Source organism: Myiozetetes cayanensis, unplaced genomic scaffold (assembly GCF_022539395.1).
Source record: "Myiozetetes cayanensis isolate MyiCay16 unplaced genomic scaffold, myiCay2020 scf1, whole genome shotgun sequence".
NCBI lineage: Eukaryota > Metazoa > Chordata > Aves > Passeriformes > Tyrannidae > Myiozetetes > Myiozetetes cayanensis.
The window spans coordinates 25,828,711-25,854,291 of record NW_026086604.1 but is presented as its reverse complement, the minus strand read 5'-3'; the positions used below and the strand labels follow the sequence as shown (position 1 = coordinate 25,854,291).

The 25,581-nt window shown below is 38.7% G+C and overlaps 1 protein-coding gene across 1 annotated transcript; it reads left to right on the top strand.

Annotated features, from left to right (window-relative positions):
* Positions 1-78: 78 nt before the first annotated feature.
* Positions 79-20,349, top strand: LOC126644345 (carbonic anhydrase 13-like). Its single transcript, XM_050323570.1, has 7 exons — positions 79-167; positions 6,483-6,680; positions 10,469-10,587; positions 13,856-13,951; positions 15,084-15,146; positions 16,101-16,256; positions 18,320-20,349. The coding sequence occupies exons 1-7, from the start codon at positions 137-139 to the stop codon at positions 18,431-18,433; spliced, it is 777 nt and encodes a 258-aa protein (XP_050179527.1). The 5' UTR covers positions 79-136; the 3' UTR covers positions 18,434-20,349.
* Positions 20,350-25,581: the final 5,232 nt, after the last annotated feature.

Sequence of the window (25,581 nt, the reverse complement as noted above, 5' to 3'; positions counted from 1 at the left end):
ATCAGCGCCCGAGGATCGGGGCGTCGCCGCCCGTCGCCTTCAAATCGGGCGCAGCCGCCTCTCCCGTCCCAGCCCGTCCCATCCCGTCCTGTCCCATCCCGTCCCGTCCGTGCCGTGCCGGCAGGAGAGCAGAGCGATGCTGCACTGGGGATACGACGAGCACAACGGTAGGGGGGCGGAGGGCGGGGGGCTGGGCCGGCGGGGTCCCCCCGAGGGCACCTCCTGCCGCCGAGCTCGGCAGCTCCCGCGCCCGCGGGAAAGCTGGATGAGCCGAAATCCTGTGGAGGCTGTGCAACGTGAGAGAGAGTAGATTTTTGTCTGGACAAAGTTCAGATTTTTGTCAGGCGGCTAAGAGAGGTGTCTGTGCGTGAGGCACCGCCTGCAGAGTCCGGCCAGGGCTTGGCTCGAGTCGGGTCTGTCGCGATTTCGTTTGCTCGTGTAGCTGAACAGTTGCGTGTGCACATAGACTACAGTCACACTGATCGGACCTGCTGTATCGGCAGTGCCTTTCAGATTCCAGCTGTCTTCTGCTTCTGTTACACGGTGGGAATTCCTGGTTGCTGGAATTGGTAATTTAAATGTATAACTATGCACCTAAGAGGAGATGCTTTTGGATTTTAGTTGTTCTATGGTTTCCTTAATCTTGCCGGTCTTTGAAGTCCCAAGATGTTCTCATCAGCAGGCTTAAAGACTTTGTTCTGGTTTGCATTTTAAGTCATGCAAACGCTGCTCCTGTGTGCAGACGGTCTCACAAGTCCTGCAAGTAGAAGTGGAAGTGATTTTGTAAATTGGAGGCTCGGTTCTGACAAAATACATGGAATAACTTGTATTGTCTGTACACAGAGAAATAAGACATCATGACAGTAAAGGGAGAAAGCTATATATTTGCATATACTAATGCCTGTAAGAATATGCAGAGTTTGGAATATTGTTTGTGCAAGTACTACCTTTCCTTTCTGGCCTTCTTGTTCCATCTTTTCTGTATGGATGTACTTTTCCTGAAAAACTGGGTGGTGGTGGATCGCAGTGATGTTGCAATGATTAGGTGTGTTATCTGCTGTTGTGCAGTCTACTCTACCCCTCCCCTGAAGACGTAAATGGGTCTTGTTTTTCAAATTTGTTTCTCCATGTATTTCCATGCTGTGAGCTTCACCTGCACTGTCCAGATAAGAAGCCCACTCTCCCTCCCTTATCCTATCTCTCCTTGTTTGCTATTCTCAACTTCTAGAGAGGGGAGGCCAACAGAGTTTCTATAGGGGTGGCCCTGGATCTTGCTTGAGGCCCCATTTCTGCTATAAAACTCTGTTTACTGGCTGATAGTGTATTTGAGATGGAGTTTGCCTTTCACTCTCTCCTTTTTTGGAACCCCAGCAGCAGTGAGGTGGGTAGTTCCTGATCAGTCCACCCCCTTTCCTCTGCCTCTCACGGGAGACTAAAGGAGAGAGGCATAAAATAGGTTCCCTGAACCTAAGACTAACTTTTGCAACTCATGAAGCAGAAACAAAGTGAAATTAGTTAAATCTGGTGCACTTATATCTATAGTTGACTGGCTGCAGCGTTGAAAAGCCATCTGTGTTCCCTCTGAGTTCTGCATTTGTTACTTGCAATAGTCGCAACATAAATCATTGCATGCATAAAGTAAACTGTTAAATATTACATATACATGTCTGCCTATATGGTATATCTGTGTATAAGGCATGGGCCCACTGTTATAGACAGAATTAAAAGTTTTGGTGATTGACCCTGGCTGGATGCCAGCTGCCAAAGCAGCTCTATCACTCCCCTTCTCAGCTGGACAGGGGAGCAAAAATAGACTGAAAGGCTTGTGGGTCAAGAAAAGGACAGGAAGACATCACTCAGCACTTACTGTCATGGGCAGAACAGACTCAACTTGGGGCAATTAGTTTTATTTGTTGCCTATCAAATCAGAGTAGGATAATGAGAAAATAAAACAAAATCTTTAAAACAACTTCCCTCCACCCCTCACTTTATTCCAGGCTCAGCTTCACTCTTGATTTTCTCTATGTCCTCCCCCACCAGCAGCGCAGGGGACGGGGAATGGGGGCTGCAGTCAATTCATCACACACTGTCTCTACCTCTCCTTCCTCTTCAGCGGGGGAACTCCTCGCACTCTGCCCCTGCTGCAATGTGGGCACCCATGGAGAAAAGATCACCATGGACTTCTCCAATGGGAATTCTTCCCACAGGCTGCAGTTCTCCACAGACTGCTCCAGCATAGGTTCCCCACAGGGAAGCTTCTACAGCTTCTCACAGAAGCCACCCTTTTAGCCTCCCTGCTACCAGTAGCTTGCCATACTGGTTGCTTTGATGCATGTATTTCTGAAATGCAACAAGGCATTATTTTATTTCTATGAAAACCTTGACCTTTGCTTTCTCGCCACTTTTTTTACCTCACAGTTTTGATGGTGCTTATCTATAGAGGCATAATATTGAAATCTTGAAAACTGGCTTCAGTGTGGCGTCATTAATGCTTTTCAGTGCTGCTCGAGGTTCCTGTCAGGAGGGGAATGTTCTCGCTCTTCACAGGAACAGTACTTTTAGTTTACTGGGGAATTCCCTCAGTTAAAAGGCAAATCACAGAATCACAGATTGAGTAAAGTTGGAAGGAACCACAGTGGGAAGTCAATTGCCTTCTGTTTACTATTTGTTTAATGAAATGTATGGAAAATACTTACATGAATTGTCTTTTACTGCAAAAAATTTCTCTTGATCTAGTTACTACTGTAACAGTGAGGCATTTTATAAATAAAAGGGATATGATTCATAGAGCCATAGAGAATCATTTAGGCTGGAAAAGACCTTTAAGATACTTGAGTCAAACTATAACTCTTTATAGATTTTTTTCTCTCTGGGAATCATTACATCATTTTGATAGCTGCTTTAAAAAAAGGCACTTAATTTTAACCCTTATTATTTTGTAATGGTTTTTATTTGAGCTAGTCTTATTGTAATCTAATATGCAACTAAATTACTTGCAAACCCAAGTTTATAAATTTAAGCACTTTATGTATGATAAACTGAGCAATAAGGATGTGATCCTCTCAAGGTCAGACCATAATAAAATAATGGACTTTCTATATGTAATAGCAAACTCTCAAAAAAAAAAAAAAAAAAGAATCCAGTTTTTCACCTGTACGTGCTTTATTTATGCACATATAGAGGCTCCCTGGAACTGAACTGTGTCCTGCAGTGTCTTCACTGGGTTTGTCTCAAGTTAGTCTATCCTTTTGATGAAATTCATGATCTTTAACTGCAATTGGATAAAAACACAACTTTGTCAGATGCTACAATGAGTTCTATTTCCTGGCAAATTCCTAACTACCTTCATTATGAGATCTGTGTTATGAACTGGATTTGTGCGGTGCTGGTGAGTGGTGTATGCAGCGATAGTCTGACCTAAAAGTGTCGGAGGTGTGCATTGCATTTGGTAATGATGTGTCCAAAAAAAAGACATGAAATGTTCAGAGCAAATAGTTTGAATTTTTGTCATAAATCTTGGTCATAATGACTTTGATTGTTAAGGGCTAGTAGGTAATCGCCTCTAGCAACAGAACACTTTCCCAATAACAAGAGAGCATTTCATAAGTTCAAAAATTGGTATATTAATCACTTTCCTTAGTTAAATGAAAAAAAAATGAAGGGAGGTGAATAGTGAGTTATACGTCCCTGGAAGGGACATGTTTTGAAGTACATATTTATAAAACTAAACTGTACATTATGTTAATATGGAAGCATCTAGTTCAGATCCAAATTCAGAAGAAATTTGCACTCTGGAGATCCCATTGCTTAAATGCGATTGTATGATGTGCATTTGAGCATTTCTTCCAACTGTAATGACTTTTTTCAACAGTCATATCCAAAGGCTGTGGTGGGGTAGGGTCTGTAGTAATGAACTGAGTTACAGTGTTCCTAGAGTAGCAAGAGTATAATAATAGATTGCTGGTAGATCATCTAGTAAGGAATGCTGTTTGATATGACCTGGTGGTACAAAATGAGCTGAAGTTTCATGATATTTTTCTGTATATTTTGAAAGGTGAGATTTCTGGTTGTCTTGTTTACTCATAGAAGTCTAATCACCATAGCAAAACAGTATTTTGGTCATCTGAGCCAAGAACAAGTACAAAAAGAACTACGATGTCTTTTTAGAACTGAAGTTTACTGTAAAATAATTAGCTAATGATAGAAACACAGCCTTGGGTCCTCTTTTAGGCACCTTTGTATTATTTCTGAATGCAATTCTTTCATATTATGTAATGTATAATAACTGTAGTTATTTTGGAGTTAGAGCAATAAGACCAAGTAGCTAAGCATATTTTGTCTTTTCTCATTTAGGGAATATTGGAAACATTAAAATTAAGTAGCAATAAGCTTTCTTTAAGCATCCCAAAACACAGTAGTTAGGTATAAATGACAGAGTGCTGGTTTGTATGAATAAAACTTTGCGTTGCATCTTTAACTACAGGGTGCTAGGATCTAAATACAATTAAAGATATGCTAAACTGTACATAATGAAAATATTGGATAGCTTTGATGACCATTTGTGAAGTGAGAAGAATTAAGTTTAAACAGTTTTATGTTTCAAACATAAAGTAGGATTTTTTATCTTCTGCCTTAGAAGTGATTTCCTTAATGCATTTAGTTAATGCAGTCATTAACAAAAGGACTTTTTAACAAATTCAAGACGAAAGACCGTTGCTTTTGTTCTGCCTGAGGCTTAAAGTCTTAGGCTGTTCTTTACAGATTCTCCTTCTCTCTTCAATTTTCAGAGGAGAATCAGCCTCTGCCCAGGTGGCTGTGCAAGCTACTGCCCCACGGCACTTCCCTCCCTTCCCGGGAGCTTCCCTCCCTGATTTACTGTTGGGGCCCCTTTAGCACCTGTGAGATTCTCAGCTGTGTTTACTTCTATTGAAGTCGAGGAAAGAAAAATATCTAACAAGTTTTGATGTTATGCTGTTAATCATGGTGTCATACATTTTAATCTTTTATTTGTCAATATGTTTATTTAAGTGCTAAGCTATCCAAAAAGACCCAAACCAATAGGCTAATTTTTACACTGTGATCAATTATCTTCAGTATAGGGAGTTACAAAGATTTCCAGTGATGCAGATTTTGTGAGATTAGGTTCTCATGCTTGTATTAAGGTTTTCTTATATCTAGTCTCTCTTAGTTGATTTATTATGCTTTGTATCCATTATAAGCCTGGAGTGCTATGCATTTATTAATACTGAAAGATCATCTGTCCTGCAGACTTTCCCCTTTCACCTTTCTCTTTTTCCCTTTCCTCTTTCCCCTTACTTTATCCTCCTTTCCATTCTAAACCTTGTTTTCTATCTTTACTTACTGAATATATTCCCCAAGCAACTTACTGTTCATATTTTCTTCTTTGGCCTCTTTACCTAGGTATGGTTAGAAAATTAATATATATTCTTATTGAGAACTTTGTTGTTTCGTAGATAACAGATAACTCACTCATCAATGAAGCTTTTCGTACTGTTTTAGAATTGCATTTGCCATTTTCTCATAGCCATATTATTGATTTATTAGCTTTTCAGCTTACATTTGACTTAGCTTTCATGGAGGGAGGAAGGTTAATTTGAGATCACTGGTATTGATTAACACCTTCTTTAGTCCTTCAGTTTCTACCTAACTCTGATAATGGTGCTGCAAGTCTGTGTCTGGAAGATCTACTTTCATTTATCAGCAGGAGGTAGTAGAAATCCAAACCTCATGCAGGTACCACTGTCTGAGTGTTCCTGTTCTTGGATTTTGTTAGTGCTACGCGTGTGTGTGTGTGTGTGTGCGCGTATAGACTTTGTGATTAGAGGGTGACAGTCTCCCTTTTGTAGTGACAGCTGGTGTGCAGAGTTGGAGGTGACCGGTGGTGCAGCAGTGCTTGAGTTACAGGCACTGCCATCAGGCTCCAGAAGAGCCTGTGAACCACTCACCTTTCTTACCTTTTTTGACATCTCCCCATCTCGTTCAGCATAGTCAGTAGAAGATGTGTTCTCAGGGCTTTTGCAGCAAATGACTAAGGTATAAAAAAAGTCCTTAATGCAAGGATTTGGATAGAAAAGAGGTAATCCTTAAAGGCATAATGAGACATGATAATAGGCAAAAATGGCATGTCAGAAATTTATTGGGGCATAGTGTCTGTTGGATAAAGGATGCTTGATTTGAATGAGCATTTGTTGAATGTGTCTTGTGCATAGTTGAGTCTTAACTCTGAATAAGTATCTATATACTGCATGTGGCCTTGTTCAAGGGCACATGCAAGGTACAGAAGGGGTCCTGAGAGCTGTTGTTGTGATACAGCAAAAGTAGCTGAGTATTTTGATCTGTGTTTTCCTGGTTGATCCTTTCTGAATTTAAAAGACTCAAATGCAAACAAATCAAGCAGAGTTTCCTTTCATAAGAATGAGGGCACTGTCATCAATTTAGACTTCTCCTCCAATGCATTGCAGGGCCTGCCCACTGGAAGGAGGTTTTTCCTGTTGCTAATGGAGACCGTCAGTCACCCATCGACATCAAAACTGAGGAAACCAAGTATGATCCCTCCCTCCGTCCTCTAAATCCCAATTACGATCCAGCTTCTGCTAAAATCATCCTTAACAACGGGCACTCCACCAGTGTGGAGTTCGATGACACCATCAACAGATCAGGTTTGTTCCTTTCCTGTTGCACTGTGTCTTCCTCTGCCATTTCCTATATAGAGTGCATAGAACCTGGGTACATATCACTATTGGGTATGAACTCCTCATGAATAATAAGGCTTTGCTCCTCCAGATGAGAGATTCCTTTTTTCCCCGTCTTTCAGCATGATACAATGTGGGAATATATTTGTACATGAGTTCGAGATTGTGTTTCTCAGGAAGTGCTGGGCTTCCCTATTCACAGGGGTGATTTGATCCACCCCAACCACCTGGGTAGTTCCAGCCATCCTGTTTGAACAGTGTTGTGTACAGTTTTTCAGATGCTGCTCTCTCTCTCTCACTGCAGATGAATCCTTTGTGTCTCATTACAGGTTCATTCCAACTGAATCGCTCAAATCTCTTATCTGAATTTAGCTGCAGGTTTGGTTATATGTTTTTCCCCTTTTTACAATCCATACTTGGACTTCTTATGTCAGGAAAGAGCCAATACAGAACAAGTGAAATATATCGAAGTGATCCCTTTACTTCTCTGAAAAGTGTTATTGTGCCAGTCTTTTCCAGGAGTATGTAGCTTACCTTTTTGCAAGCAATAGTTCTCTGGTTTAGCATAGTCTTTTTAATGTTAGTGCCTTCATCTTTAAAACCTTCTCTTAGATGTTGGGCAAGCCAGCACACCCCCCCCTTGAAACTGTTGGAGCACAGAATCTTCAAGCAATAATATCGTCTTGTGCCTGCATGAGGCTTAGCTGAGGATCCAAGCCCAAATGATGCTTCCCCAAGGGTCAAAGCCAGAGGGGAACTAATTTTTGATCACCCTGTCCATTAGTCCTGCGGACTTGTTAGCTTATAGTGTCAACAGGGAGAGAAGTAGACGGAGACACCATCGTGCTTTGGTTTCCTGGACAGTCTTAGTTTTAAATTTTCTGTCAATACAAGCAACACTGGATGTTGCCTGAGAGACACCAGCTGACCATCAGTGATCAGTCTGACCTCGTGTGTGTCAGATGCCACGGGACTTCCCAGAATTAATCTCTGCTTCAAGCCTAGTAGGCACTGGTGAACTAAAGCACATCTCTTAGAAAATCATACAATCTTGATTTCAAATTTTCCAGCGATGATGAACCTACCACAGCCATTGGTAAGTTGTTCTAACTGTTAATTATCCTCACAATTAAAAAAATCAAAATCACACTTTATTCCTGATGTGAGTTATATCTATTTAACCTTTAAACTCCTTTTTTTTGAATGGAGTTTTTGAATGTGAATACGCCAAGAACCTCTTCCACTCTCTTAATTCCATTAATGAAGTGACAGAGCGTGAACATAACATTTCTGTAGGCTTACCATGGTACCAAAGCAATGGTAATGTGATCCTCCTCTTACTCCTTTCCTCAGACCATATCTCCAAGAACACAGTTCATATCATGGCAAAGCAATGGCAAATGTAGATCAGATACTTAACAGATGCAATCCTCACTCTCATTGAGCATACTCCATATCTTCTTTGTGACTAGATTCTTCAGTCCATATCCATAAACTGAGTAATTCACTATTTTCCTTAATATTTGTCACTGACAAACTTTATCAGTAATGTTTTTGTTTTCTTTCAGGTCATTGCTCAAAAAATACTGAATTTTCTAGGGCCCAAATTTGGCTTCTGGGGCTCCCCTGTGAAGTAAGAACTCCTGCTATGTGTTGGTTTCATTTAAAAAAAAATCAAATTAATTGGTACTAAATACATAAGCATCTTTTAATGCATTATTAACTGACTTCCATAAGAACTATTTCTTCACTTTGGTCAGCGTTGAAATTGGGCTATCAGATCTGTAACTGTTTATTTAAGGTTGTTTATGCTCTTTGATGCAACATTATCTCCATTCATTGAAATTGGTCTATTGATCTTCCAACATTTTTCAAAATTCGAGATACTGATATCTGCCCAAAAAGCTTCTGACCAACCTTCTCCTTAATTATGACTGGAATGAAAGGGATTTGCCATCCCTGTATGACGTGGCACAGATACATCATCAGGCCATTTTTCACATTTTTCAGCACAAGTATTTCACACCAATGCATTTCTACATGATAGTTTTCCCTCAGCCAGTTACAACACTGATCTTGACACATTTCTAGGATCATTTGCCTCCAAGTTTTCATTCCTTGAAAGAAGTAATTTGTTTTAGGAGTGCCATTTCCCCATCCCCTCTGTCCATACATGTAAAAGCATGATTTTGAGTTGAAGCTTTAAGGATATTTTTCCGCCTATATAAACAGTCCTATTTCCTTTTCATTAGCTAGCCTACTTGTGTTAGCAAATAGGCAACTTAGAAATTCTTCTTTCATCTTTATTTGGTGTATTTTGTTCCTAAGAAGGTTTAGGTTTTGGACTAAACCTAGAAGAGAGAAAAAATTGCCATTGTCCTCCCTACTGCTCTTCATTTAAAAACCATCTGAGTAAACCTCCTCTCATTTCCCCTTAAAATTTCTATAATAAGCCAGTAAACTATCCCAAACTGATTCCCAAACCTTCAGAGGAGATATGGAGCCTGGAGAATGGAATGATTTGTTTTGCAGGGAATAAGGAATCTTTTGGAATATGATTCACATTCAAGTCTCTGTGCAGAGATTGTTTGGTTCCAACTCTGATGCACAAATGATGTGCACTTGGAAAAGCAAAACAATGAAAAGCCCACCCATATGCATGTTAGGTTGAATAGAATTAAATCAGAACAGAATAGAATTAGAACAGAATAGCTTAGAATAGAATAAAATAGAGCACCTTCTTTCAGTTGGAAGGGACCTACAATGATCATCTCGTCCAGCTGCCTGAGCAATCCAGGGCTGACCAAAAGTTAAAGCATCTTGTTAAGGGCATTGTCCAAACACCTCTTAAACACTGACAGGCTTGGGGCATTGACCACCTCTCTAGGAAACCTGTTCCAGTGTTTGACCACCCTCAGGAAAGAAATGCTTCCCAGTGTTCAGTTTAAACCTGCCCTGGCACAGCTTTGAGCCTTTGCCATGAGTCCTGTCCCTGGATACCTGGGAGAAGAGACCAGCAGCTCCCTCTCTGCTTCCCCTCCTCAGAAAGCTGTAGAGAGCATTGAGGACGCCTCCCAGCCTCCTTTTCTCCAACCCAGACAAGCCCAAAGTACTTAGCTGTTCCTCGTAGTACATGCCTTCCAGCCCTGGCTAATTGCCAGTAATATTGCAGTTGTACAATGCATATGCAGCATGTTGATATAAGCTTCTTTTTCTCTGACTCCAATCTGATGTAACTAGATCTAGCTGCAAATAAAGGAAAGAGCCTTGAAATTTTTTTAAGCTCCACTTATTTTCCTCTAAATTTCAAAGACAAGAAGAAATTGTGCTGACATTATATTTTTATGATTTTTATGATCACCGCTTTTATTAATAAAATCTATATTTTAAGCTTAATGTCCTAGTGATTCTTTTAAGTTTATCCAAGAGAAGAAACACTCTTGAATGTTGCAAAATAAAAGTATTTTCCCATTTTCTGAGAAATATCCAATCTGTAGCAAGACAGACCTGGAGATAATAACATACCCTTTAGTGGTCCATGACTCACTAGCCTACACATAAATGCAATTTTCATAGTCATATTCTGGACAAGTGAGTGTTTCTGTAGTACTTCCAAAAGGTGGGAAGCCATCTGAGGCAGCTTTTGAGAAGGAGCAGAGGACTACCCAAAGACGGAAGTTTGGTGTGAGGTTAGAGGATGTGGGTAGAGGCTCCCGTTCCTGCAGTGAAGCCTTTCCCTCTGCTTGGGTTTCCAGTGCTGACTGGGGGGCCACTCAGCGGGACCTACAGGCTGCGCCAGATTCACTTTCACTGGGGCTCCAACGATGAAGCCGGCTCTGAGCACACAGTGGATGGGATGAAGTATGCGGCAGAGGTAAGGCTTTGCAGAGTCATCTGCACCTCTAAGCTTGTGACTAGTTTTCCATTGTAAGAATAATGTTGCCCCTCCTCTTCCCGCTTTTCATCTTCCCTGTATTTTGTCAAAAGACAAGCAGTCTTCCTGAAGTGTTGCATGTTTGATCCTTTCTCAAAGGAGAACCTATCTGAAAGCTTTGGAGAGGATTAAAAAAGGAGTACAGAAGACAAGATCTTGATAAGAGCAAGATTTAATGTTCAAGAGCTATTTTAAACTTTGTCTTTCACTGTCTCTTCCTTGGAGAACATTTTCAAAGTCAACTTCAATGACAAACAAGAGAATTATTTGATTTGGGTCCTGTGCAGTGTAAAGTTTATGCAAGACTTAAGAGTACTGCATTTTGTGGTGCACTTAGCAATGTGGTGGTTATGACTTTAAGAACTGCACCTGGGTATCTGTGGGGTGCCTGCTGTCTGTGGGGTAATGTGTTTCAGTGGAGGTGCCACAGGGAGACGTGCACCATCTGCTCTGGCAGGGAGCTTTCACTCCTGCTCTGTCTCCTTTGGTGCATTTGAGTAATCTGCAAGATAAAGTATTCAGTATGTGATTTTTCTTTGCAAATGGAAGTAACATAGAGTATTTTGATGAGACTGAGTCTTTAACAACAGGTAATTCCGAGAGTGGAAGAGATTTCTGGGGTTAAAAAGAAGTAAAAAGTGTAAAAATAAATGGTAATGGACAAATAAAAGGCATAATGCTACAGAAGAAAAAATGCAATTAATGCACAGTAGTTTTTGCTGGAAATGCTGTAAGAGATAACAGTCAGGAAAAAAAGATCAGTTTTCTAACACTAATGGGGAAAAGTGACATTTGCAGTGTTTAAAGGCTTATGTTTTCCACAGGAACCAGGTGAGATGGAATATAAAGAATTAATAGAGGTGCTTTAAAACCATTAAGTACCAACCCCAAATTTCTAGCTGAGAAAATTATATGTTTCCCATCTAAGAAACCAAATGGAAGGAGAAAATATCTCTGAATTTCTAGCCAGTCAAAAAACCTTTCTGTTACCTGTTGGTTGGGTAACCCTCCACAAGAAGCTCTCTAGATGTCATTTTGGCTTTGGGATAAGAAAACCAGAATTAAAATCAAGGCTTCTGAGCACTGTTCGCACAAAAGAAAATACCTCAGAAGGAGACACGAAAATGGTTTCAGTGCTCACCTTTGTAAGGAAGATATGCAAGATTTCAAGAAAAAGCATCAACTGAGTTGAAGAAAGAACTAGTGTACAGGTAAAGAAGACTTCAAGGTTTGACCTCTGATCCCACCGGGAAGCAGAAGCAATCCATGGATCCATTCTTTGTGACAACATATGGTCTGATCAAGGTCTCTTCACAAGCTGCAGTGACAGAGCGGTGGTAAGACGGGATATATTCCTTAAAGAGAAGTGACAAGCCATTGAGAATGGGTCTGTACCCAAAAGTGTTTCACAGCTCTGTTTCTTTGGGGATTTTGTGTTTTTTGGGATGGTTGGCTTGGGTTTTTTTGGGGCAAAAATATGAGGGAGTGGGAGTGGCCTGTTAGTAGTTGTGGGAATTTTCCTTTTTGTTCGTTGTTAGCTTTTTTTCTCTTTTTTTTTTGTTTTTTCAAATCCACAATAAAAGTCAATTCTGACTGAGAGTATCTGTTTCCTTTTTGTATATGTAAAAAGGTAATTGTTTAGAAGTTGTTCAATGTAGCTTCTGTGAACTTATAATAATGAGTGGTGCAGACACTATAAGCTCCAGGATACTAATGCACTTGTAAAAGGTTTAGTGGACTATGTTCTCTTCTTGGTTTAATTTATAATATTTTTAGCAACTTTCCTTCAAGGATTTCTGAAGCTGTGAGCAAGCATGTGTGTCATCGTGGCCATACACATATTATTGTTGACTACAGTGGGATTCCTTACTTGCTGGAAGTAATGTTTCAGCACTTTAGAGCCCAAGTGCTTAACAAACATTAACATAAAGTAAGACCAAGTAAGAGAGATGAAAAATTGAAACTCAGAGAGGTTAGGCAAGGATTGAGATTTAGAGTAAAAATCTTCATACTCCTAGATCCCTATTTCAACCATGCAGCTATGTTGCTTCCCATAGGAAACCTTTAAAGCAAGTTCCAGCTTTCCTAAATTGCTCTTGCTTTAGATGTCTTGTAAGTGCTGTATTCCAAAAGGAAGCCTTTTATTTCAGGGATTCATCCCAATTTAAGTCCTTCAATGAAGTTGCTTTCCAGCACTTCTGAAGAGTAAAGTTCAATGTCTGAAAAGATGGCCACCAATTTTAGAAAAGCCAATCTCATGTCCTGCTTCTGAACCTCTCTATCTAAAAACTATGGGTAATAAGATTTACTAATCCACTGAGGATTTGTGAAAGTAATTAATGTTTGTGAAGTACTTAGAATTAAATGCTGTGTGAGTGTTTATGCTCTCTCCAGAGGCTGGGACATCCTGGAGCTTTCCGAGGACCAGGAGCTGCCACCATGAATTGTGGACAGGAATTAGGAAACCTGGTTTAGCAGGAGGGACTTAGGTGACATGGGCGTAGAGATTATGGGGTTTTCCTTTTTTTGCACCTGGCTAGGTGGTGTCTTTAAGCTGCTTAAGCAAGTATGAGAGGACAGTTCCAGAATAATACGTGTTGGAAATGGAAATGCTCAAACCTGAGATAATCAAGCTGCTTATAAGGATCTAACTACTGGCAGTCATAGAAAATAACATTTGGAAAGTATAAAAAAGGAAATGTTGCTTTTTAGTTTGAACTAAACAAGGGAAAAGGGGTCAGTGCAAGTTTAATGTGTGTTCCTCTGCCTTTTTTCTAGCTATTTATGTGGCCGATTAATGTTGGTGAAAGCTTGATTAAAGAAAAAGATGAGTAAAATACTAATGACATTCTCATGAATTTCAATCACTTTTAAAAATCAGCTGTACTAAATATGGATTTAAAACCTTTAGTTATATAACCTTTGGCATTCTTGTCTTAACTTCCCAATTCAAAATCTGGGGGCCAACAGCAGTTTGCCAGGCACTGTGGTGTGCTGATTCCTGCTAAACTTTGAATAATCCCAGCCACTGGAAATGCTTTTGCCATTTGTGTGAACTATATGTTTACCGATTTCATGAAATATCTGCACTGAATGGCTCTGCATGCAAAAGAGTGAAGTAGAGTATGAGACCCAGAAAGTTGTAGTATTCATTTGCCACTGCTTCAGTTCAGCGAGAGTTGATGCTGTCTGTGGCTCTGCTTTTCAGCTTCATGTGGTCCACTGGAATGCAGAGAAGTATTCCAGCTTTGTTGAGGCAGCTCGTCAGTCCGATGGATTAGCAGTCATGGCTGTATTTCTGAAGGTAAGAAAAGAATGCTCCAGCCCTCCTAATAAATCTGCATTATTAGCCCAAAGAGGTAATGGTGTAGGTTGGTGCAATTATTGCTAAAAGATACTTGTTTTATACTTGTTTCCTTCATAGAATTTAGCTGCCAATATGGAAAGCTGTGCTTCCTTGAAGAATAAAAATATCAGATTAAGAGATTTTTCAAGACAGTGAGACTCTCTGTTTGCCTAGTTTGCACTCCAGTACAGCATAAGATGTGAAACTTAATTCAGATACCCCATATGGATCCAAATAATCTGTACATGATTAATAGGTTTCTTTATGGGGACAATCTGATTTGATTCAAATGTTTCTTTAATAGTTTGTTTTTGAGCTGGTAGTTTCTTCTAGAAAATAATAATAATGAAAAAAAATAAACCCAGAAACTGGAGAATTTCCTTATAATTATTATATACCTTTTTGCTGTTTGTACCTGTTCTAAGATGAAATTAAACTTGTGCAACAGCTTCATTGACTTCTGTATGAAGAAACAGATGGAGAATTCACACAATCTGTGGAAAAGATAGGGCTTTGATCAAATCTGTGGTTTCTGGTGGATGCCACAGCTTCCTGAGCACAGCTAGTGCTGGTGCTGGCACAGTCAGGAAGCCATCCCATGCAGCAGTTGCAAAGAACTGCTTCAGTAATTCAGTCTTTCCAGTTTGCATTATAATGGTTCAAGAAAAAGTGTCACTGGACTTCCAAGCAGACAAATTCTTCTTGGGATACATAAGAACAGTGTTTTCAATATTTTAAGTAATTTAAATTACAGATGTAAGCCTGCCACTTTTAATGTCCTGCATATTAAAACATGAACAATAATGGTTTCTATTATCCTGTAGTGAAAAGTTTGTGATTCATTTGCAGCTGAAATAATTACTATGGGTAGCCAGAATAATTATTATCAGCAAGGGAGCGGATCTTCTTTATGATGAGTACTGTTTCTAAGGACCAGCTAGTCACAGGCTTCCTCACAAAATCCATCAGATCTCACAGTCACTTAAGGAGAATTATATAAAGCAGTTTCATTATGCATTTCCTTTTTGATTATTTATTTTTGATATTTTCCTGGGAGCTCCAGTGTTTCTCTTTTCTCTGGTGTTAATAGATCGGTGAATGCAACCCTCAGCTGAAGAAGATTACTGACCGCTTAGACACCATTAGAATCAAGGTAAAGGAGTTCTTCTAAAAAATACTTATACAGATAGTTGTTTTTGTTATTTTGGTGGGGTTTTTTATTTTTTGAAACCTGACTGCTACTCCCCTCACTTTCATGTTCCCTGATTACTGGTATCATAGCTATCCACATCTGATTTGAGGCAGTTTAGGGGCACTTTTCTTAGGTTGAAAACTAAGTAGACAATTTTTATAAAGTAAAATATCAGAGAAAAAGACTAATTCCTCACAGAATCCAGTCTCTGATGAATGTGTTGCTATGAGAACAATAGCAGGGGAAGAACATACTTACGGAAAGCTGTAAAAAAGATGAGGGAAATATTTTGCCTGTTTTGCTGAGGTACAGGGTGAGAAATAAGTGAGGTACAGACTGAGAAATAATTCTATTGTTTGTGTGAGATAAATCAGCCTGATTCTCCACATGATGTTTTGTACAGTCATCTCCAGCCTGGTAGCTGGAACACAGAGAAATAGTAGTAACAGGTGGACATGGGAGGAGTGAAAGGGGAGAGGAGCCAGTGGCAGTAACCTGTGGGGTTACTTTGCCAGCCCCACAGAGACCACATTGAAAGTCCAGCATCTTCTGTCCTCTCCCTTCAACTTCCATCTCGTGGTCAGTTGTAACTCAGGGGAGCCTATGTTAAAATGACACCTTTGATGGTATCCTGCTGGCAGCAGGGACAGCAGCAGCAAAGCTGTCACAGAGGTGAGACCCCTTCAGAATGGCACTGATGAGGACCTCCATCACCCAGCATGCTGCCAGCCCACCTGATAGTGGAACAAGCTCTACCTCCTTTGGCATGATTTATCTTGGCCTCTTGCTTATAAATAACATTAAATAACTTTTCCATATCTTTTTCTTTTTTATTTTTTTTTTTTACTTTGAAATAAAATTCTAAATATACTTAACCTAGAATACAAATGAGCTTTTTTTCTTTTTAATTTCCAGGGTAAAAAAGCGCTATTCACAAACTTTGATCCTAGCTGTCTGCTTCCCAAGTCCCTGGACTACTGGACTTACTTTGGCTCTCTTACTGTTCCACCTCTTCTTGAGAGTGTCATCTGGATTGTTCTGAGAGAACCCATAAGTGTTTGTTCTGAACAGGTACTGTTTGATTTGTCACTGCTATCAAAATATTGCTTTTGTAAGACTTGAAATTGTAAATAACGTCCACAAATATGTCATTGCAGAATTTACTGGGTTTTCAAAAGGCAAAATCTGTATATCAAATTTATCCTGACTTCTTGTTGCTTTTCTTACTGTAACAGCTATCTTCACATCTAAAAATTAATAATCAAAAATAACCCTTAAGGAGCTTACAAAAAAAAAGAGTTCTGATGACGCTTAGGAATTCTGGAATCCATTTGATTTGATTACTTGCATATTCTGCTCAAGCCTCTTCTCTGGCATTTTTATCTGGCAGATAAATAATAAATTTATTCTTGCATTCCAGATATGTAAAACTCGATGAATTTACTAGAATTGTGAAAAGCGAATACAATTGTAATAAACTGAGGTTTATGGTAGGCTGTCTTAGGAAAACTGTGATACTACATAAAAGAGTCTATTTACATTTCTTGTTAAATTAAGCTTCATGATGTATCTTAACGTTGCAACAGTGACACCCAGTGGGCTGATGCTCTTGGGTGTAGAGTTTTTCTGATGAGAGACCACTCAGCAGAAATGGTGACTTCAGTCTTTATAAAAAATGTTAAGACAGTTTCCTGAATGGGATGCTTATGTTATTCAGGAGACCTCAGATTCTGTTTGCAACTGATTTGAAGTCATTTTTTCGCTCAGTGTGTGCATTTTTCTCATCTGTATCTCTTCCCTGCTCCAATCAATCTGGCTTTGTGAGACTCACTGCAATGCGTGTGGATCTAGGACTGAAAATTTGTGTTAAGGTATCAACTTTCCAAAGAGAAGCCATTGCTCATGTTAAAAACTTCTTATTTGGGCAAATATTTAATTAATACATTCTAAAATGTGAAATGATGTATACAAACAGCCATGTGTAACATGTTCAGAGGACGTGGTGTGGGAACTGTCAAGTACAGTGATTCTTTGCTAGTCATTCTTCATAGACTTTAACTATATCTTATGTATAAAAGTAGAAATATGCTATATTCTTATAAAGTTGCATGTAGCTAAAAGTGTGTATTTCCAGTAATGTCCACCAGTGTGATTGAACAGTCAGCACTATGACTGATACAGTTCTGCCATTTAGTTTTATTCCTCAAGTTTGTATTTCTGTGGGGCCTTATGGTTTGCTCCTGACTTTTTGTTACACTTTTCAGGTTGAAAGAAATTAAAAACAGCTTCTGAGTTTTTATAAATTTACAGGGAGCCTGAATTACAAATATTAAGTTTAGAATGGGGTGAAGCAAGATAACATTGACTTTTTTGCTCTTAATGCAAATAAGATGCAATGTACCATACAACTAAACCCTCTATTATAATTATAATGTCCTAACTTTGGCAACCTAGAAGGGAAGTAAGGTGATATATAGAAATAGTAAATATTGGAAATACTGGAAATAAAACCTAATGCTAAACTAAATCAGGTTTGGATTTCCTGAGGTTGATATGTGGAGTTCTGCTGGGGTTTCTTCTGGGATCAGCATATGGTGTGGTATGAATAACTGCTTGTTCTGTGTCTTCACAAGGAAACAATTTGAAATCTCTCCTGATTTGAGTAAATGCCAATTACAGCAGCTTTCTGTAGCACCACACCTGCAATTCCAGGTTAATTGTGAATATACTCTTTGAGCAATAAAATATACATAGAATGTGTTTAAGAAACATAATCTAATGTTTGGCAAAAAACATTCCAGAATCTCCAAGCTATGAAATCCAACTAAAAAATATAAACCCTCCTGATTTAGATCAGGTTATGAAAGAAAAGCTTGAATATAGGAAACAAGTAATCCTTATGCAGAGTTTCATGCTGACATGTATTTTGGGAAATTTTCTCAGTAGTCATCCTTTTTTCATTTACAAGGACAGAAATGGTGATATTGCCATTCCCCACATGCCTTAGTTAAATATAGTTCTGTTCTCACAGGTGTAAAAAGAAGTGACAAGTATCTTTAATATTTACTACATGCATTTTCATTGGTATCAATATGAGAGTTTTCTGCTGAACCTTATGTCTCTTTTGATTACAGCTGGCCAAATTCCGCAGCCTCCTGAGCACTGCTGAGGACGAGGTCGCCTGCTGCTTGCTGAGAAACTACCGGCCTCCCCAGCCTCTAAGAGGACGAGAAGTCAGAAGGAATTAAAGGAGTGAAGCCAGAGTAGTCTCCCTCTGAAACCAAAGGCTGAATTAATTCTAATAGTTAATATACTTAGTGATTTTTAATTTTTTTTTCATGAGTTGTTGTAACAAGTAGGTGTTTTTTTATTACTGGTTATCGTACAGTCATTTCACACAGACAGGTATGTCCTGAGCTGTTGCAGATTCATTGACAGGTTGACAGGTCTGACTGTGTTTGAGTGCATTGGTTTGGGAGCACAGAGGTCACTGCTAGTCATATGGGTCAGATGTGGTAAAGGAGTTGCCCAGAATTTCCCACCAAATTATTGGACAGGATGCCTGATATTATTGGCAGTACTGGATGTTTTGGGTTTATTCTTCTGATCTCTAACATAACATTTAGCTTCTATCTAAGACTTCACAATGTAATTCTCAAGGAAAAACTATTTCAATGATGTTATCATTTCACTTTCCTACAAAAAGCAGTAATGACTAACAGCATTTAAGTAAAACAGATGTTTATATGATCCTGTTATGCTCGCTGCTTCATAGCAGGAATCATGTACTGATTGATGTTTTTTTTAAAAAGCAAATAGTAAGGATTTTGTATATTGCCTGATCATGTCAGGTGAATTAGATATTCCTGAATTTCATAATGTGTAGTGATGAAATTGTCCTGAAACCTGAAAACTGCAAGGTAGAAGGGCATAGAGGAATTGTTTGGGTCTAAATGCAGTCTGTTGCATTTGGTGAACAATAAGGGACTAACTATAACACTATATCCATGTAGCATCAGACTTTTATCACTTAAAATCAGAAGGCAGGGGTGGCTGTTGCTCCAGACTCTTTCATGCCAGGCAAATAGGATGCTACAGGGTGATCCACATGGTGCATACCCCACACCATGCAGTGGAGCACAGCACTACTCAGGTATGTAGTGTCTCAAGGTACTGGCTGATGTTCTGCTGTCATGGTTGAACTTATGGTGGTTGCACTCACATTCCAAGACCAAAGAGAACATTCAGAGCAAGCCAAAGAAATTGGAATCAAGTCAATATCTAATAAAAGGCCCAGCCCTCAATAGCAATATGTTGAAATGTCCGTCTTTATGAATTGCCTGTGTTTCTCTCAGGAGCTTTTGTTATCTGAATATAATTGTTTGGTTTATGTCAGATTTATTTTTATTATTTTTAATAAACTTGACATAGGATGTAGCTTAGGATAGAATTAGGTTTACTCTCATACTGTGATAATTACGTAGTTACCAGTGATACCTGGAAGAGGCAGCTAGAGGTTTCATGGGCAGCAACAACCATCAATCTCTGTAGTACTTCTGACCAACTCATCTTCCATTAATTAATTTTTTATAAGTTTTATAGGCTCTGCCTTTTATCTCAGTGGGTCTTTTGATCTTAGATGGACAAACATGAGGGAAATCACAATCATGATTAAATTTATATGCTACTTTAATAAATTAGACATAGAGATATAGATATTTTAGCTTAGTTTAAGACAGGTGGACTTTTTTGTTTTCTCCTCCCCAGAATATAGCTATTATATGCTGCAAGGCCTGCCATTGCCTTTTGAATGTTTTCTGAAAGAGAGCACAAATAGACCATTAGAGAAATAAAGCATTTAGCAGCAGCAGGTACAAGCATTAAACAAAGGGAAAAACCCAGAAGCACTTTTTGTTTTCTGGCATAGGGAGAAGAATGCAGCTAAAAAGACCTCAGGATAGTTCATTCTAAAGGGCATGTCAGGCAAGTGTGCATGGAGAACGCGAGAGTGTGTTGTATGTTTTCACACCCCTTTTTAGACTTAGTGTTAGATTTGATATGTTTCCCTACCAAGTGAGTAGCTTCAGAAGAGGAAGCAATAAGGCTACTGTTTCATATCATAAACAAAAGTTTTACATGTTTCTTGCATATTGAAAACAGTGGAGTTGATCCATTGCTTTGATATTTATAAGGATTTTATCAAAATAAAAAATTGATTTAATGAATGTGTCTTGTATTTTCTGTTGAAGAGTTTAAAGTTTTACAGAGAGGGCTTCAGTTTTGTATCTAGCTCCTGCAGCTCTAATTTTAGAAAACACTGTCACCCATCATTTGAAGATTGCCTTTGGGCAGTGTAGTATTAGATATGTCTTTATGTTCCTTGCATAAAGTAAAATGTCCTGGGCAGTGGTAAGACATGCAATCAATTGTACAAGTTTCTGATAGTGCACTTTTGAACTATTGACTATTTTTACAGTTACGCTAATAAGTTTTAGAAGAAGTCATCATTCACAGTAATTCCCCTAATGTGGAGATGCTGTATTCATGTTAGATTGACCTAGCTGGGAGTTAGCAGAGACATCTGAAAAAGACTAGAAATGCTCAGTTGACTGAAATCCTTTGGGAACAGCTTCTCAGGTCATCCATCTGCTGCAACTCTAAAGTGAGAATGTGGACCCAGTCTTGCCTCTGAGCACTTGGTTGCATCCTCAGTCACTAATTTCCTGTATAGTCAAGCTACGCTGAATCTCAAGCAGACTACTCGATCTGCTCCCAGAGAATTAAATCTCAAGTGTGAACTCCATGTTGTACTAAGATGACTGCAGCAAACAGGGTTGAAATATGTCATCACTACTCCCCCACGGCTGCAGGTCTCTTTGATCAACTCTTAAACCTCTGACACACTTGGAACCTTTAAATTAAGAAGAATGAAATGCTCAAGTACCAAAAAACATAGAGTGTATTCACTGAAAATAGTAGCTGTCAACAATTGTGTACTGTTGTTGAAAGGTTGATCACTCATCAATTTATTCTCAGAATTAAATAAACCACAGAAGAGCCCGGGAGTCAGCTCTGCGGTTTTTGGCACAGGAGGGAACCAATGTGTTCTGCTGTGCTCATAGCCTTTGCCAGTCATGCTCATGATGTTTTTAATGTTGCATGCATTTAACATCAGCTGGGAATTTTCTTTATGTCACAGAAAAAACCTGGTAAGTAGCTGTCTTTGCTTCTGGAGTACAATGGGGTGAAGATACAGTAGACATCTGTTTACTGCCGTAAACCCACTTGCTGTATACCTGTGCTTTCTCTGCTGCTTTAGAGATTTGCCTCTGTTTCTTCTGCAAAAAGGACTTTGATGGTCTTACAGACATGAAGCAGGACCTAAAAGAATTCAAGGAATCAAGCTGAGGAAAAAAAACCCAAGTCAATTAATCAATTTCAAAATAACGTCACAGAAAAAAAAAAAAAGTGGAATATGGCATATGAATAAAATAAGATAAAAGAACTTTATGTGTTATACAGTTTTTACAAACTTAATAGAAAGGAGGTTTTGGATTTAGATTCTTGTAGTTGTAAATAGGCAAGGACTAGATTGCTAAATTGCCTATCCTTCAGTTGTTAAAAGCTGCAAATAATTGAGAGATTTGGAGTATCTTAAGGTTGTAGCCTCAACATGAAGGTATGAATGCCACAGGAATCTTGCTCTAGAGATTCTAGAGTATTTTTTTTCTTTTATTATCTATTAGCTAGGCTAAAAAAGCATGGTGACAATCTCCTTATCACTCTACTGCTTGATAGACTACTGACCTAACTGTTGGATTTTGTTGTCCCCCCACCTCTGATCTTGCTTTCTAGTTATAAATACAAAGTAAACAGTTTGTTTCATTTTTGGTTTTAATTACAATTGCTTGCCTTTGCTCATTTTTCTTTGGGTGTTCTTCCCTGGCATCTCCTTAGAACTTAGGATAAAAACCTTAACTTACAAGACATCCTGCAAAAATACTGTAGTGTTGTACTTCCATCAGTGTTCTGCACACATAGATAGCCTCCTTGGTTTTCATGTCAAGTCTTGCTATTATTTCCTTGTACAGATCTTACCTAATAGAGGTTTGGTCTGTGATTCAAGCTCTTAATTACTGTTATTTCTATACCTATTTGTGAAGTATTTGTGGACAGATGGCCTTTTCTGTGTGTCTGCTGTCTTTGTGAGACAGGAGATAATGATGAAACACTTAAAAAAATGTTTCTAAAGTCATGTTTCGTTTTCTGTTTCTGTCAACCTCTCCATCATTTTTCCCAAGTACAAGTTTTCACTGTGGTGAAACATTTGATCTGTCTCTTCTCTGGAAGAGAATTTGAGAACAGGGAATGTCTCTCACAGGAGAATACTGGATTGTCATGTGAAAACAAAGATTCTTTGCCTCTTCCCAACAGAACTGATGTGCTATAGTCAATTCCTGTGTCTGTTTCTATTTTGTCAAATTTCATCCACAAACTTGGGTAGATAAATTTGAATAATTTTTAGATACTCCTGACAATTTCATTTTTCAGATGTAAATCATACAGGATACATGAAGCAGGTAGATAAAATATATATTTTTGTGAAGATCTGATTTAATATTTTTTTCTTTCTCTGATTTGAAAGTATTTTGAATAAAGCATCAGCTGCTTAAATGTCAACATTTTGCTTCCAGTTCTTTTCTTTTCTACAGTTGTATGAACACTGGGCAGAAATGTCCTCTTGATAATGTTTGGTTTGTTTGTGTTTTTTTAAAGCAGCACTTTGGTTATTTTGAGGAAAAAAATTAACCCAGTCATTCTCAGTGTTTTTCAGAGAGTTTGTTCTTGATTTCTGTTCTCCTTTTGTCCTGTTTAAACTTCCATTTCTTTTGTAGTTTATGACTTCATGAATAAACCATTTACCTGGAAGTCACTAAAAATCTCAGCATCCAAACGTATATTCCAAAATTGTTTTAAAATTCTCATGGTTACGTAGAAAGCATTAGTACCTATGCATGAATGAAAGAATGCTGTGTCCCCAGATCTGAAGATGGTAGAAGCAATCTAAAAATTGAAGATTTAAATAGTGTCTGTTACCTATTTCATTGCAAATACAGTTACAAATAAGAGTAATATCTTATTGTCATAACAAACTAAATAATATTAAAGTCATGGTACCATGCTATTCAACAAAGTATTGATTTTGAAGTCTATTAAAAATGTCTGCAGAGACTACCCAAAGAACTTTCAGCCTGTTGGCCTAATGCTCAAAAGAAACCTTGAATCTCTCAAAATAGTTAAGCTCATCTTCATGACTGGTTCAGGGGACCTTCATGAGAAGAACAAAACTAGCAGCAAAGCCCAGAGCAAAGCACTTCACCAATGTCTGCTGGAGCAAACCTGTTTGACTGAATTAGTTTTGAATTGGCTGATACATAACTATATATGGCAAAAATAAAAGCAAGGTATTATTTATTAATGAACATCATTTGAGTAGTCATAGTAGGAATCCTGAGAAAATCCTTTAAATACTCTCTTCCGTACTCATAGTCTCATGGGGTTAATGTAACTAATGTTCCTACATATTGTTCTTAAAATCTTTAGCAATTTTACTAAACTATATATATATATAATAGTCTCTCTACAGATATGCTTATCAGTAGATACATGATATACTATGTTACATATGTGTATATATACACACATACACTGTAGAATATACAGGAAGGGCTGGAGGATGACCAGAGCACAGCAAATTCTGTTGAATTCTGTGTAACTGAACCAACACTGGACTACACCAGCCTTGTGGAGGCTGCAGACAAAGTCCTACGGCAGAGAGGCTTTTGTTTTGGTGTGTGGAAGGTGTCAGTGATAGGTCCATTCAGTAGGTAGGTATGTGGGAATGCTAACTACACAATGTCGAGATGATGCTGCCTCAGCAGAAGCGGTGTCTCCTTGTGTGTTGGAGATGACCAGAACTCTTACATGCACTGGCATATTGTGCTGATGATATAAAATCTTTCCCTCTTTTGACATATAATCTGGAAACAGATGGTTGATTGATTGAGAGCAGGGATATTGGGTTTGAAAGGATTATAATTGACTAAGCTATATTAAGTAATCTAAAATGCTGAACTGGCTGTGGACAACTGAATGGTGTGATGTGAAGAAGATAAATGCCAAAGATAAAAGAACAAACACTAAAAGAAACTTCTAATAGAAAAAGAGGCCCTTTGCAGATTGCTTTTGCCAATAGATGTCACTGTAAATAAGGCAATGGTCACCTTCACACGACACAGCAGCCTGAATAAGACCCACGTGTCCTGAAAGCTCAGCCTGTGAAAGAAAAGTAGGCAATATAACTCACATATTAAGGATGTGCTGTTGATTGTGATTTACTCCCTTTCCTAAAAGTGATAAAAAGATTGTGAAAAAAACAAAACAAAACAACAAAACTTTCTGATGCATAACAAAATACATTCAGATTTAAAAGATCATATTTAGATGACTGTGCATTTAAATGCTGCCCTGCTTTCCATAAGCAATTGCCCCTCATATTGTTTCACACATGCCTAAAAGCCACATGCCAGAAACAACCACTATAGGAGCAAGGTAAGTTTTTCCATGTTTTCTTACAACTAAAAGTTTCCCCAGGCATTAAAAAAGAAAATCCAAATTATTTGTGTACAGGATGCCTGGACAGTGCATGGCCATGTCAGCGCTACCAACCACACTCTGTAGGTGTAGCACATTCTGGCTTAGCTGGACTTCCCTGAGCATATGGAAATGGGCAGAGCATGGGCAGCAAGATCAGACTATGCCAGTGCCTAAAGTTTTGACAACAAGCTCAGTGCAAGGGCAAATTCACACATGCAGGAAATACAAATGAGTGCAGGTAATCATCGTTAACCAGTTGGGTTTGGTTTTTTTAAAAGGGAAAAGTAAAGATTCACATGGAAAATCTGAACAGTTATTTAAACCAGTTTCTGCTTCAGTTTCCAGGATGATTCAGATGAATGGTGTTTCATTTCAGCCATGGTACAACTCTCACCTGTGAGGTTCCAGAAAGTGTTTGTCTACCTGTCTCTCTCAGTTATGAGATATCTCAGAATCACTGCTAGGACTCAAGACAGGCTTCTTGGTTCACACAAGCACACTGTAAATGTAATGTTTATGTTAACTGGAAAAAGATTTTGTGGTATTTCAAAAGCCATGTCAGTAAGGTGAAGTCCCTGGTGTTTGGAAAAAAGGCAACATTGCACCCATTTTTACAAAGGGCAGAAAGAAAGACCCTAGGAATGGCTGACCTGTCAGCCTCACCTTTGTGCCTGAGAAAATCATGCAACAGATCCTCCTAGAATCTATGCTTAAGGCACATGGAGGACAGCAAGGCAAT

Excerpts from the sequence above, each read along its gene's own strand:
- LOC126644345 (XM_050323570.1), top strand. The coding sequence starts at position 137 with ATGCTGCACTGGGGATACGACGAGCACAACG. Across the intron at positions 168-6,482 it reads GGGATACGACGAGCACAACG|GGCCTGCCCACTGGAAGGAG; the intron begins GTAGGGGGGCGG and ends AATGCATTGCAG. Across the intron at positions 16,257-18,319 it reads TAAGTGTTTGTTCTGAACAG|CTGGCCAAATTCCGCAGCCT; the intron begins GTACTGTTTGAT and ends TTTTGATTACAG.